This window comes from Myxine glutinosa, chromosome 9 (assembly GCF_964187855.1).
Source record: "Myxine glutinosa chromosome 9, kmMyxGlut1.1, whole genome shotgun sequence".
Lineage (NCBI taxonomy): Eukaryota > Metazoa > Chordata > Myxini > Myxiniformes > Myxinidae > Myxine > Myxine glutinosa.
Window position 1 is genome coordinate 24555653 of NC_136269.1, and position 15472 is coordinate 24571124.

Genomic DNA, 15472 nt, shown 5'->3' on the forward strand with positions numbered 1-15472 from the left:
TTATATAGCTAGCCTGTACGCCCACGCAGTGGTGTCATTGGTTGTTTTCTCCATGTGCGGGTTTCAGAAGGTGGAACGGAGCCCTCCTAAGTCTCAAGGTCTGTGTCTGTCTGTCTGTCCCTCACAGCCCATTTTACCTCCACTACTGAAGGAGGGCGCAAGCTACCTTTTCACCCTTCCCATCCTGTCAAATCCTACAATATCTTTGTATGTTGTTGACTAGTATACCCGTTATTGGAAAATATATGAGGGAATGAATATAATAGAAAATGTTAACTTTCTGCCATAATGTCTTCTCTTTGACCAGGTACAGAACTTTTACTCTTATCTTCACGTTCTTGCTTTATACTTCTTTCCACATGTCACGGAAACCCATTAGCATTGTGAAGGTATGGATCATATTTCCTCATATGAAAGTCTTAAAAATTTGAGCAGTGTTCTTGTGTTTCTTGAAACCAAATGTACTTGTTGTACAAAACGATATTAAAATTGTCTTGCACCATTCATCTCTGACCTCCTAATCCAGAATGGAGAGGCTATATTCTCAACATTGTGATTCTTGAGTTGGAAGGTATCTTCAGTCATATGAGCTTCTTTTTTTTTGTCTGACATTATTTTATATAGGCAGAGCTGCACAGGAATTGTTCAGGCGTGCACGAGATGATGTTCACGGATAACGAGCACCCGTTGAAAGGGGGACCATGGCGCAAAGGAGAAAACGATACTTGGTGTGACTGGGTACCATTTAGTAAGTGACATCATAGATAAAAAAAAAAAAATGGAGTTGTAAAAAATAAAGCAATGACTTAAAAATGGAAAAGGTTAAAATGATTTGTAATTGAATAAGAAAGTTTTGAAACCATCACTTCTCATTCAAACACTGGTCTACATTTTGTTTTGCTATATAGATCGTAAAGACTTCAAACAACTTCTTGGCGCATTGGACTATTCATTCCTTGGAACGTATGCAATCGGAATGTATTTCAGGTGATTATATTTCACTCTTATAGGCCTAGTTTATGAACCTTTTAAACTTTTTTCACTGTGTTCCCATCTTCAATTTAATCTCTCATCTTGTTGATCTGTTTCTATCGATGTGCTTTTCTTTGTGTTTTACTTTGACTTGTACTTCCGTGTCCTCCTTGCCGCATGTCCACAAGTGGTGTGATCGGCGAGCGCCTTCCTTTGCGGTGCTACCTGGCGGTAGGGATGTTGGCGAGTGGTTTCTTCACTGCACTTTTTGGTCTCGGATATTTCTGGAACATTCACTCCCTTGGTTTTTACATATTTGTGCAGGTGAGCTTGATATTGTGGCATGCCATAAATGGACAGAGCAAAGTGACAAAATGAATAATAAATGTCACGTATTTCATGCAGCACACAGCAGAAGCAGAATATATATACCCTCTTCTGGTGAAACCGCCAAAATCAAGACTCTCTGCTCACCTTCACTCTTTCATTCTTTTTTTTTTTTTTTTTTTTTCCCACCTCTGGAACAAACTCCCACACTTTCTTCAATTCCACTCTTCCCTCCAGGTCTTCAAAACAGCTGTTCACCACCATCTCTTATCTTCCCTCATCCAAAACCTTGATCTTTTCTACCCCCGTTAATTAATCACAGATCCACCACTTTCAATCTCCAACTTCTTTCCTGAAATTCCTAGTAGTGTCAATTTGTTTTATACTGTGAACCCCTTCCCTCCCCTTCTGCCCCCTCCCCCACCGCCAGCCCTCTCTTCCACAGATCTACCGACGTCCCTGTTCACTAATGTTGTTGTGCTTGTATGTTTTCTTCTCTCCCCCTCTTGTTTCCCGCTCCCTTTATTTATTGTGTTTTTTTGGTCTGTGCCTGTTCTCGTGTGTAATGTGTTAGCTCTGACACGAGCCTTGACTCTGTATACAAAAAAATAAAAAATAAAGAATATAGATAAGCAGAATATAGAAGTAATAAGAAAACTGTGTTTACACACTTTCAGTAGACTGCTTATGATATGAACTTTACTGACCTCGCAAAGCAAAATGTAGATTTCAACGTCATTGCTTTCTGAACTTGAGCTGTTGCTTTTGTTTTGTCGAAAAACAATCTTCCCTTATCTCCTCTCACATTATTATCTCAGCCACCGAAGGTGGATGTGGTTATGTTTCCCCCCTGTCTGTTTATTTATTTGTTTATGATGGAAATGGAATTTTAAAAATCCATATTTATGTCTGTGTCGCTTGTTTGTATGTTTGTCTGTGAGTGCGCTAACTCGCGAATGCTTTCAGCTTTCTTCCTCAAAGTTTACCAGAGGACTCCGAAGGAAAAAAAGTAAGGCTGTCAATTTGACTATACATGGCAAAGGTCATTTTCATAGGCATAGGCTATATATGGCAAAGGTCATAGGTGACAGTGACGTCATTTGCATGAAACAGATACGACCAAAAGTGTTTGCACAATTTGGAGTCAAATTTGACACAAATGAGTGGAAAAACGTGACCTACAAATGGACAATGGGAAAGTTATTGTCAAAATGACCATGTTGAAAGGTCAAGGTTCTCTTGATTTTCATCATACTTGTCTGGCTACAGCCTGACACCTTCTTGTTTGTCTGTTTGTGAACAGGGTATCTCAAAACGTTGTGGACTGATTTAGACCAAACTTGATGGACAGGTTGGTTGTGCGACAAGGACGAATCTATTCGATTTTGGTGAAGATCCGAATACGGATCCCGATACGAGAATTATTTAATTTTATAGTGGTGGGTGGTTTGTGTACAGCCACCCTGCTGCGGGTTGCATCGTTTTTCTGTGGGTGCGTCTGCCGCTGATGCAATGCCTCTCTATAACCAGTGATCTGGTACTCATTTTGCCACCTCGGAAGGATGACAGGCTGAGTCAACCCCACCTGGCGTTAATTCAACGGGATTTGAACTCAGGACTTTAGGATACCAAGGCCCGCCGCCCTAACCATTAGGCCAACACCAGGTGATATTTTAAAAATAACATATTAAAAAAAGTTGTGGACGACTTGTGACAAAACGAGGTGGATGAGTTGGGTCGGTGACAAGAACAAGCCGATTAGATTTTGGTTCATGTCCATATCCAGATCAGGCCTATCAGTGAGATACAAAACAAACTGTTGAGCCTGGCGGAGGGTATGCGCTCCACTGAGTGCCATTCTAGTTAATGCTGTTACTATTCCAGTGTTTTCTGTTATAATTAATGGAAATGTCTCCAATCTCTGTGTTCACATGCTTTTTGTAATTCTCTTCTTCAATATAAATTGTATAGTATCTGAGAGTATCTTTATAGAGAGCATTACCGGTTTGAAAGCACACGCGGAAACATGCACTGTAAGCTTGTTATAATATACAGTATGGTATTTTCAGACCGGCATTATTTTCATCTTTCCTGTGTTAAATTTTATATCTTCATTCACATGCCACCCTTGATTACCTACCACTTGAGTAGTACTGTATTTGCTCTCATTTTCCAACTCTTCACTATATTTCTTGCTCACCACACTTCTTTCCTTTCTCCTTGTTCCTTCTTCCCCTCTTTTAAAATCCTTCAAAAAAAAAAAAATTTCTCTTTTTTTCTCCCAGCTGGCAAACGGATTGGTACAGACAACTGGATGGCCTAGCGTTGTTGCTTGCATTGGCAACTGGTTTGGTAAAGGAAAGTGAGTTTGTCATCATTATTTATTCTTCATTTATACAACACCAGCAGAAGTACCCGGTGTTGCCGGGGGGGGAAGGGGGAGGAAGGGGGGGGGGGGGGGGGGGTGGCAGGAGAGGAAGGGGGTTTATATATATATATACAGACTTGGCATTTAATATGGAATTTTTTTTTTTTCTTGACTTGGGTTTACTTTCTGAACTCAGTATATCAATCTGGTGAGTTTCCTTTACCCTTCGGTGATGTCTTTGTTGAAAGAACCATGTCACTGATTGTCTTTCGCAGCAAAGAAGTCAATAACAGGATTATATCACAGGTGGCGTGACAAAATGTAAGGACAGGTACATTTGACGATTGGCTTCACAATCGGGTATATAAGGGTTGTTGCGTTCTGTATTAGTGGAAAACAACTGCACGTCTACAAAAGTTATTGCCGCTTCCTCTGGAGATGGTCCGTCAACTTGACAATGCTGTTTGTCATGGAGTGGTGGCTTTACGAAATTCTGGCATGATGTCTTCATGATGAAACAGCGTGCTATTGCTCGGCCGTATGGCATCACTCAAGGTCAGGTGTCAAAGATCCTGAAACGAAATGCTCAGAGGGGTGTCCCTACTCCAATACCGGGGCCAGGACGTCCACGCAGAACCACAAGGAGAGATGATCGCCAGCTGCACCGGTTAGTCTGCAATGCCTGTACCAAGTCAGCTAATCGGCTTCGGGCTGAGTGGCAGCAACTGACAAATGTGCCTGTATCCAGAAGGCTAGTCAACCAACGACTGGTTCAAGCAGGCTATCGTGCCAGGCGTCCCCTGAGAAAGCCACGCCTGACCAGACAACACAGCCAGCGCCGATTGCAGTGGGCCAGAGAGCACCGTCAATGGCAGCCAGGACACTGGAATCACGTGACCTTCAGTGACGAGTCTAGATTTCTGGTCTATCGTCAAGATGGCCACGTCCGAGTGCGCAGACAAGTGCATGAAGCCCACAACGAAGATTGTATAGTGCCAAGATTCCAAGCTGGAGGTGGTGGGGTGACCGTTTGGGCTGCTTTTCATGCAGGGGGCAAAACTGACCTGGTTGTTCTGAATGGAAACCTGAACCAGTTCAAGTACAGGGTCATTCTGGAAGAAACATTGCTTCCATTTGCTCGTGCAGCCTTTCGAGGAAACTTTGTCTTCCAAGATGACAATGCACGGCCTCATCGTGCTCGCATGATCCAACACTTTCTTGCTGACCGTGGTGTAGATCATATGGAGTGGCCTGCCATGTCCCCGGATATGAATCCGATAGAGAACGTGTGGGCAGAATTAACGCGTCAAATCGACAACTTGGACCAGCAGCCTACCTCTGTGCGTGAATTGCAGCAGACTATTGTCACTGCATGGCAAGGCAAGCGATTCCTGTCCAAACCTTGGCAAATCTCGTGAACAGCATGCCTTAACGTGTACGTGCTCTCCTGAATGCTCGTGGGGGTTACACGAAGTACTGAACTGTAATTTTACTGTCCGTAATCCCAGTCATAATTTAGCTTTTGTTTTTGTTGAAATTTTTTTTGGCTAATGTGCAAAATAAAGAGGTACTTCTGGAAAATGTACAGAAGTTTAACACAGTACTGTCCGTGAATTGAGTTCGATATCAGTTTACATCACTTTCAAGGATCAATTAATTTGCTTCGAAATGTCAAATGTGGTTTTTGTTTCTTTTAAAGGTCACATTAACAAAATCTGGAATAATTTCAACATAATTCCAATGAACTTTTGGTTCTAAGACATCTTGAAAAGTAAGTTCACCCCCACAAAAAAAAATTCCATATTAAATGCCAAGTGTGTGTGTATATATATATATATATAAATATATATATACAGTTTATATATATTATATATATATATATATATATATATATATATATATATATATATATATATATATATATATATATATATATATATATATATATGCTGGTGGGTGAATGTGGTGTTCATCATGTTTCTGAGTTAAGTGTGATGCCGGTCAGGAAGAAGAAGAAGCCGTACTACAAACTTGGTACACTTCCGGAATTGTTTGATTTAATTGTATTCAAATGTCTGGTGATTGTTTTGTACGTATTTGTGCGAATGTGTACTTGTATATAACTGTCATTAATTTTAAAAGGCTTAGGCCACTGGTTTGGTCATGTGTTGAGGAAGGATGAAAGTGACTGGTTGAGAAGAGTGATGGAAATGAATGTAGAAGGAAGTAGATGACGGGGAGACCGAGAAAGACTTGGCTAAAGATGGTGGAAGAAGAAATGCGGGCAAGGGGGTTAACAAGGAGAGATGCAGAAAATAGGGGAAAATGGAGAAGATTGTCATGGGGACCGCAAGGCTAACCCCCGCTCTAGCAGGGAAAATGGCCTTTAAAATGCATGTTGTTGTTGTTGTTAGGCACCATAGAGCGTTTTTTTTTTTTTTTTTTTTTTTTTTTTTTTGCTTAAAACACACCCAGGCACTCACTGATGAACCTCTGAAAGTTTGACGAAGATATGTTCAGCCAACTCTGAGAAAAATGGCGACACAGACCAACATCTCTCTTATATAGTAGATAGCATTTATCATCCTGTGCTCGTTAAGCGAAAAGCGGGGTTAAGCATTCGTGTGCGTCCGTGTGCCGTGTCTGCATTTTAAAAATTCTTTTTCTCAGCAACCGTTAGTCCGATTGACAGAAATTTTACTCTCGAAGCGCCTCTGCCTGTATATTTTTTTGCTGATAATTATGACATCATAGGTCATGTGGTACGGACGCCATCTTGGAAAAACGTTACACCTCCATATCTCCCAAACTGCTTAATGGGAAAAATTGAAACGTGGCTCATTGTCAAGTACACCCCATGGGAATAAGATATATGTTAATGATGTCATAGGTGTCTCCATTATGACGTCATAATTCAACAAGTACAACGCTTGATCTGATCAGTATGAAAAAAAAAAATTCGTCTCCAACTGTTTATAGTCTGATGAACATGAAATTTTCAGAATGTGAGTGGCTCCTCCTGTAGAATTGTTCTAATGATAATTATGATGTCATTGGTCACGTGGTACAGGCGCCATCTTGGAAAAATCGAAAAACGTTGCACCTCTATATCTCTGAGCCATATTTCAATTTTTTTCCATGGAGTAGTTTCAATGTCAAGCACTCCCCTTGGGGAATAAAATATGTTGCTGATGATGTCATGGTTGCCTTAATTATGACGGCATAATTTGGCAAGTACAAAGCTTGATTCAATCAGTATGAATTTTTTTTCTTTGCAATTTAGTCAGGTTCACTATGTTAACAAATATAATTTCGTTCAAAATTTTTGGAGATGAGCAAAACTATACATTTTTGGAATATTCAGAGTATGAGGAATCCAAAAATTAATGTTTTCATTTGCACAGACACCTTTGCGAAAATGACACTCAGGACAGTGTCCCCCTCCCCCCTCCCCCTCCCCCCCCTCCCTCTCCCCCTCCCCCCTTCCCCAACCGCTCCCACCCCCTCCCCCCCATCCCTCACCCTCCCAGTGTCTACACCGTTCAGACAGTCAGGTTCACTTTGTTAACAAATATAATTTCGTACAAAATTTTGGGAGATAAGCAAACCTATACATTTTTGGAATCATCAGAGCATGGAGAATCCGAAAATCAATGTTGGCATTTGCAGACACCTGCATGGCCGCCATTTTGGAGTTTCAAAATGGCCACCATAAAATACACATTTTGTGCCATCTCGGCTTCTAGTCAACCTAGAAACTTAATTAAATCTGCTAATCCTATGTTTTCTGGGTCAAGGAATCCAATAAAGGCCTCAAAATAGTGCTCAGGATTATAGAAAAGCAACAAACAAAGGTAATTGAAAACCATTGTCTTTATATTTGTGATATAACTATTACATGATATTGCAAGTCCTTTGACGTTATAGGTATCTATATATATATAAAACTGTGTGTGTGTGTGTGTGTGTGTGTGTGTGTGTGTGTGTGTGTGTGTGTGTGTGTGTGTGTGTGTGTGTGTGTGTGTGTGTGTGTGTGTGTGTGTGTGTGTGTGTGTGTGTGTGTGTGTGTGTGTGTGTGTGTGTGTGTAATGTTACCGATAGACTCCTAAACGGAGAGGCTTACGTGCTTGATATTTCACATAGACGTGGCCATTGAGCCTGGGACGAACATGGCCGAACTCAAAATATTTGACGATCCATATTTTTTATTCATATTTACCTCAGCGCATTTCAGCGAAGTACCCGCTAATCTCAGCCGGTTCCAGAGCAGCTCGCTGATTCGCTCAGAGCGATCACGTGATGTTCCATTACCGCCGCCAGACTGATTCGCTCAGAGCGATCACGTGATGTTCCATCCCGTCACACGTCACACGTTTTTTCACCTTTTATGCGATCGTGTTTTGTATCGATTTTGTGCGATATGAATTAAATGTCTTTGAAACAGCTGTGAAACGTCTTTCCACAACCCTTCCGTAACCTATTGGAGCAGTTTATTGCCGCACAAAACGAGATCCGCGAAGTGAGTTGGTCGAGTCGTGCTGACCAAGATGGCGACACAGCGGCTTCACTTTTCACGGAGTATGAGCGTTCTATATATTTTCAATTCAGTGCGCCCGTGATTTGTGGCATAGACATGACCATTGGGCCTGCACGGTGTAATTTGTGCGAGGCTTTTGTCCGAGTGAGCTTGAGTCGAGAGGGCGAATGTACGGGTTGGGAATGTACGGGTCTCCCTTCCCCCGCCCGGCAACGCCGGTACTGGAGGACGTCACAGGATCGTTGAGTCTCCAAATCCGCTTCGTGCTGTTGCGAATATGCAGGACTATGTCCGATTGTTGTGCTGCTCTCCGACCATGAGAACTGCAACGTCATTGTTGACTGGCCATCCCCTTCCCTCCCCCTTCCCCCTCCCCCCTCCGTCCCCCCTTCCCTTCCCCCTCCACCCTACCCCCTCCACCCTACCACTCCCCTTCTCCCCTCCACCTTACCCCTCCCCTTCTCCCCTCCCCCCTCCCCCCTCCCCTTCTCCCCCCCATTTTCCCCCTCCCCCTCCCTTTCCCCCTCCCCCCTCCTCCTCCCTTCCCCCCCCCTCCCCCTCCCCCTCCCCTCCCCTTCCCCTCCTCCCCTTCCCCTCCCCCCTCCCCCTCCCTTAGCCCCTCCACCCTACCCCCTCCCCTTCTCCCCTCCCCCTCCCTTTTCCCCCTCCCCTCCCCCTCCCTTTTCCCCCTCCCCTCCCCCACCCTTCTCCCCTCCCCCCCTCTTCCCCCCCCCCCGTTCCACTCCCCTCCCCTCCCCTCCCCTCCCCCTCTCCCCTTCCCCTCCCCCTCTCCCCTCCCCCACCCCCTCCCCCCTTCCCCACCCCCTTCCCCACCCCCTCCCCCCACCCACCCCTCCCTGCTCCCATCCCTCACCCTCCCATCCCTCACCCTCCCATCCCTCACCCTCCCATCCCTCACCCTCCCATCCCTCACCCTCCCCATCCCCCCCTCTTCCCTCTCCCCTCCCCCCTCCCTTCCCCCCTCCCCCATGCCCCCTCCCCCTCCCCCATTCCCCCTCCCACTCCCCCTCCCCCCTTTCCCCCCTCCCCCATTCCCCCTCCCCCTCCCCCTCCCCCCTTTCCCCCCTCCCCCCTTCCCCTTCCCTCCCCTCCCCTCCCCCCTTCCCTCCCCCCTCTTCTCCCTCCCCCTCCCCTCCCCCCTTCCCTCCCCCCTCTTCTCCCTCCTCCCCTCATCCCCTCCTCCCACCCCTCCCCCCTCCCACCCCCTCCCATCCCTCACCCTCCCCATCCCCCCCTCTTCTCTCCTCTCCCCCTCCCCCTCCCACTCTTCTCCCCTCCCCCCCGTTCCCCTCCCCTCCCCTCCCCCGCCCGGCAATGCCGGGTACCTCTGCTCGTGGGTTTATAAAGCAAGAAAGCAGCCTTGTTGGTATCGGATTGAACTACAAGTCCTATACACAGGATCTACTAGGTCTACACCGTTCAGGAATATGCTTTTACAGATCTTCATCACTGTCCTGAGTGTCATTTTCGCAAAGGCGTCTACGCAAATGCCAATATTAATTTTTGGATTCCTCATGCTCTGAATATTCCAAAAATGTATAGTTTTGCTAATCTCCAAAAAATTTGAACGAAAAAACATAGTGAACCTGACTAATTATTGGACCTATTGACACGAAATTTTCACCATATGAGCACCTCCTCCTGTAGAATATTTTAATGATAGTTATGACGTCATAGTTCAGCGGTAAATGCACCATCTTGCAAAAACCGAAAATCTTTGCCCCTCTATATCTCCGACCTCGCTCCATGGAAAAAATTGAAACATGGCTCATTATCAAGTACTCCCCATGGGGCAGAAGATATGTTAATGATGACGTCATTGGTGACTTCATCTGTAGGGTTTGAATATACTGTATTATAACCTTTGTAAAAGTATTTTCTTCCAAAAAACGTAAATCCATCCAAGATTTGTGTTGCTACAACACAAAAAACATTTTTTGATTTATAATATGTGATATATCTTCTATATCTTCTATCTATATATATATATATATATATATATATATATATATATATATATATATATAAAAGAAAGTGTTTGTTTGTTTTTTGTTTGTCTGTACGCGCTAATCTCCTGAACGGTGAAAGATAGGAGGAAACCTTTGAAACAAAAAATGTCGGGACGGGCCCCAGAAAGGTTATAGGCTTGGTGGCGAGGCCGGTCGAGGCCGCCTCGGCCGGGCTGGGCCCATTTCGCAATAAATCTTATTCTTTCAAAATTCTCTTGAAGTACAACTTATTATATGCACTTAATAGGAATATCTGACTGATTGCAACACATGCTTTCAAAATTCTCTCTCGTGGGGCCCGACAGAAGAAAGAACAAGGAATCGTTGAGCACTAACTGATACTGGGCTCGCGTCAGACCGATGTGCAGAAGATTAAATTCATTCAAAAAGAACCCGGGCAACGCCAGGTGCATTCGGCTAGTATTTTATATATTTTTTCTTCATACTTCATATTTTGCTTCGTAATACGACAAATTTCACACTCGTGATATCTTTCCGAAAAGACCGACTAGAAAACCCTCACCATCTACTTTCTCAACAATCTTCTCGAAGAAGTTCTGTCGCTCAAGCTTTTGGGTCTCACTATCTGCCATGATCTTTCTTGGGAAAACCACATTTCCAAGCTGGCCTCCAAAGCCAGTCGCCGACTGGGCATCTTCCGTCGTGCGAAGTCCTTCCTTGTCACCTCTGAGCTTCTCACCACATACAAAGCTTTCATCTGCAGCTTGATGAAATACTGCCTCTGGTCAGGTGCTCCTGCCTCACACCTAGCTCGGCTTCACGCTGTAGAAACCAAAGCTTTTAGAATCATTGGTATCTCCCATGCTGAAGCTGATTCTGAGGGTCTTTCTCTCGCACCAAGGGCAGGTTGGTGGTCTTTCTGTCTTCTACCAAATTCTCATCTGCATTGCACTCCCTGCGTTGTCTTTGCTGGCCCCCCAACATTTCTGCAGGACGCACATCTGCCAGCAACCCCTTCTGGTGAAACTTCCAAAATCAAGACTCTGTTCACCTTCACTCTTTCATGCCTCTTTTTTTCTCACCTCTGGAACAAACTCCAACACTCTCGTCAATTCCACTCTTCCTTCCAGTTCTTTGAAACGGCTGTTCACTGCCGTCTCATATATTCCCCAATCCACACCATGGTCTTTTTTTCTACCCCCTTTAATCCACCCCAAAACCACCTCCTTCAAATTCCCTGTTTTCTTTCCTGAAAGTCCCTGGTAGTGTCCATCTTGTTTATTCCGTGTACCCCACCCAAGCTTTGTATCTTCCACAGATCTCCTGATGTGCCTATTCTTTGCTGTTGTTGTGCCCCCCTCTTTTTTGCTATGGCAAGTCTGTTGGCACATTGTCAAGTACCCCCAATTGGGGAACAAAAGCATGATAATTAACATCATAGGTGAAGTTGTATACCAGCCAACAATGTTTTACTCGAAGTCCTTATTCTAAAAATCTGAAATTGCTTGCACATGATCTATGACCCATTTGTATTGAAATATTAAATTTATGACATGTCACATGGTTTGGCAGCCATATTGGATTTAACCTAAAACATAAAAAAAAACATCTTCTCCCAAACCACCAAATCAATTAATTCGAAACTTTACATGTGTCATTGACTAGGCATGGCGATTGAAAGATGATCATGAAAAGTAGGGTATGTGACGAGGACGAAATGATTAGATTTTGGTGAAGATCTGAATTCGGATCCGTCTACGAGAATTTTTAGTGATTCTTCACCATTGGGAGATAGGGTCAAAAACGATACATAGCAGGATATCTCAAAAAGTTGTGGATGGATTTGGACGAAACTTGGTGGACAGGCTGTGTGTGTGACGAGGAATAATCGATTTAATTTTGCTGATGATCTGGATACAGATCCGGCTCGTAGAATTTGAGTGGTTCTTCACCATTGAGTGATATGGCCAACCAGGTGGAGGTATTTTCTCTTCCGAGTGCCGTTCTAGTTCTAGTTTTCTTTTGCACCTCTTCAAATGCTGTGGTTACAGACGGAATAAATTTGTTTGAATATTATTCTGGTATTAGCATACTACCTGCTGAATACATATATTGCTACCTCGGAGACATGCTGAATGGAGAAGGTGGATCAGACTCGGCAACGGTTGCTAGAGTGAGATGTGCATGGAAGAAGTTTCGGGAACTGAGTGGCGTGCTGATGAGGAGGGGAGTGTCGTTGAAGCTGAAGGGAAAGGTGTATGCTGCATGTGTGAGAAGTGTTATGATTTCTGGGAGCGAGACATGGGTAATGAACGTAGAGCAGCAATGAAGGTTGGAAAGGATGGAAATGCGAATGGTTCGATGGATGTGCGGAGTATCGTTGAGAGAGAGGAAGACAAATGATGAATTGCGAAAGATGATGGGAATAGAGCCTGTGATTGATGCTGTGAAGAGGAACAGGTTGAGATGGTTTGGTCATGTGTTGAGGAAGGATTAAAGTGACTGTTTGAGAAGAGTGATGGAAATGAATGTCGAAGGAAGTAGAGGACGGGGAAGACCGAGAAAGACTTGGCTAAAGATGGTGGAAGAAGAAATGCGGGCAAGGGGGTTAACAAGGAGAGATGCAGAAAATAGGGCAATATGGAGAAGATTGTCATGGGGACCGCAAGGCTAACCCCTGCTCTAGCAGGGAAAATGGCCTTAAAATGCATGTTGTTGTATTAGCATGGTTTCCCCCTCTATAAATATCTATATATTATACACTATATGTAAAATACAAATGGCCTCTAAACGGTGGTTTATACACTATATGTAAAATACAAGGTGGTGACATTTGTAAATAGCTTGAGAAGGAATAAATGATTATTTGTCGACCAAGGACGAACACAAAACAACGGAATAACTTACTTCGTCGACACGGTGGATGAAATGGCTTAAAGTTGTTCCATAAAACCTCTTTTTGTTATGCATGCAATGTTTGTGGACTTTCTTATGATTCATCCCATGTTTCACATACATTCATATTACTAACACTACCTCTTCCAACCTCCTTTCCTCTCTACAGCCTCCTACCTGTTTTTCTGTCCTATCCTCCCTCTTCTTGGTTTTCCTCATTTAACCTCATCCATTTGTCCAACTCTATCCTTCCCCTCCTTTTCCGTGCATCCATAATGAATAAGTGGCCCTTAAAATGAAGCACTTTGTACAAGTTTTTGTTGAGGTGGAGAAAAAAAACAAACCTTTCTTTTTCAGTTTTTCAAATATAAATGCAAGGAACAATTCCTTTTCTGATGATTCCAAGCGATGTTACATGCCTAACATTTATATGGTGTTTGTTTAGGTGTTTTGTCTGTTGTTTAATTTTTGTGAACATTAAACAAAAGTCTTTCTTGGCCATCGGCTGATTTATAATCCGGGTATGATTTATTTATATATTCTAATGGGATATTGGGATATACTGGTACTGTTTTCTTTTTTATGGACACAATTATTCCCACATCATTGTGTGGATGGCCTTGGTGGGGAGTTTTTACTCTGAGGCCTTCACAAACTGGTTGGCCTGGTGCTTGACGGAGTAGTTAAGGTAGGAATTTGGCCATGGTGCCGGCAATAGCTCACCTACTCTTTGCGGAGGAATGGGATACATTGGTATTTAAGACTGTTAAAGTAGAAGCTTAGGATTGTAGATTGTGCCCGAAAAAAAAGATATTGGTAGCATTTTAAAAATCTTAATGCTGATGGCAATATATCCCAATGTCTTAAAGCCTCTTTTTTTTTTTTTTTTTTTTTTTTTTTTTTTTTCCCCTCAGGCGTGGCCTCATAATGGGTGTGTGGAACTCGCACACATCTGTTGGCAACATACTCGGCTCACTGGTAGCTGGTGTATGGGTGACCAAGGCATGGGGCTGGTCCTTCGTGGTCCCTGGCATTATCATCGCTGTGATGGGGATATTCTGCTGGTTATTCCTCATTGAAGGTGCCATGATCGTATGTTTTCATCTTGTTGGAGTCTGACATTGTCTCCAGTCTGACTTGAATCATTTCCTGCCATAAAGTGCTATTTTTTTGTGTTTTATTTACAGACCCAAGGGATGTTGACTGTACACCTCCACAGCATCAGGTGAGTGTGTAAACATTGCTTATTGGGGAAAATAGGAAGAGGAATTTTGCAATTGCTTATGTAAGTGATGAACTGTCAATTATGGGATAATGAGGAAGAATGACAGATAGGACGAGAAAGATGCGGTGGTCTGTCCACCCAGACTGATAATTACCCATTTTTGAAGATTGTATGGTTGCATCAAAATGGAGAAGAGATTCGTTGTGAAACAGGTGTGATGCATACAGCAAGGGTAGCTTGACTTGACCTAACTTGTTACCTTGTTAATTATACTTCCCTCAAAAGCAAACAGTTTTGAGTAACAATAGGATGGCTGTTATTTAGGCCCCGTTGGAGTTTGTCTGAAACGGGGGCTTATGGATTGAGTATCGTGAGAACATCCGTAGTCAAACTTGGCACAAAGACGACTCATGATGGCATACATATTCACGTTATTCTGTTTCGCAATTCGATCAAAGATGTCCGACTGGCGGCCATTTATTTGTAAAAACCTATTGTTGAACACGTCCTCAACCATTTCTCAGACATGCATGGTCCAATTTTGTTCAAACCTGGCACAAGCATAGTACATGATGGTATACACGTACACCTCACTTTATTTTGTAATCTGATCGAAGATGGCCGACTGGTAGGCTAGCAGCCATCTTATTTGTAAAAAAAAAGAAGAAGAAAAGAATATAAAAACCCGTTCTTGAACGTGTACACCAAGGACGAACATGTCCATACATGTCCTCAACAATTTCTCGGACATGCATTTACCAATCTTGTTCAAACTTGGCACACAGATAAGAAATGCCAGCTTGCATAAGCACGTTCTTTATTTTCTAGATCAGGTCCAAGATGGCTGATTAGTGGTCATTTTGTTACTTGCACGTGTCCCCATCCATTTCTTGGACATGCATGGACCGATTTTGTACAAACTTTGCTCAAAGACAATACATGAGTGTGTGTGTGTATATATATATATATATATATATATATATATATATATATTCAGATGTTTTGTAATCTGCCCAAAAATGACCGACTGGCAGCCTTTAACTCTGTACAGCGAAATTACTAAAACAACGGGGGCTATGACATTTTTTCGTTTTTCCTGTGTGAATTTTGAATATTTAATTTTCCTGAGGCTTGTTGGAAAAACATGATTGCTGTAA

General features: G+C 43.2%; 1 protein-coding gene across 4 annotated transcripts in view; it reads left to right on the forward strand.

Moving 5' to 3' along the window:
- SLC37A2 (solute carrier family 37 member 2) overlaps window positions 1-15472 on the forward strand; it is a 57137-nt gene that overhangs the window by 8026 nt on the left and 33639 nt on the right. For all 4 annotated transcript variants that reach the window (XM_068129452.2, XM_068129453.2, XM_068129451.2 and 1 more), the window contains exons 2-8: window positions 308-389; window positions 625-748; window positions 909-987; window positions 1161-1296; window positions 3585-3661; window positions 14005-14171; window positions 14278-14315. In XM_068129452.2, the coding sequence (XP_067985553.1) occupies window positions 308-389; window positions 625-748; window positions 909-987; window positions 1161-1296; window positions 3585-3661; window positions 14005-14171; window positions 14278-14315 (703 nt within the window). The remainder of the gene's footprint in view (window positions 1-307; window positions 390-624; window positions 749-908; window positions 988-1160; window positions 1297-3584; window positions 3662-14004; window positions 14172-14277; window positions 14316-15472) is intronic.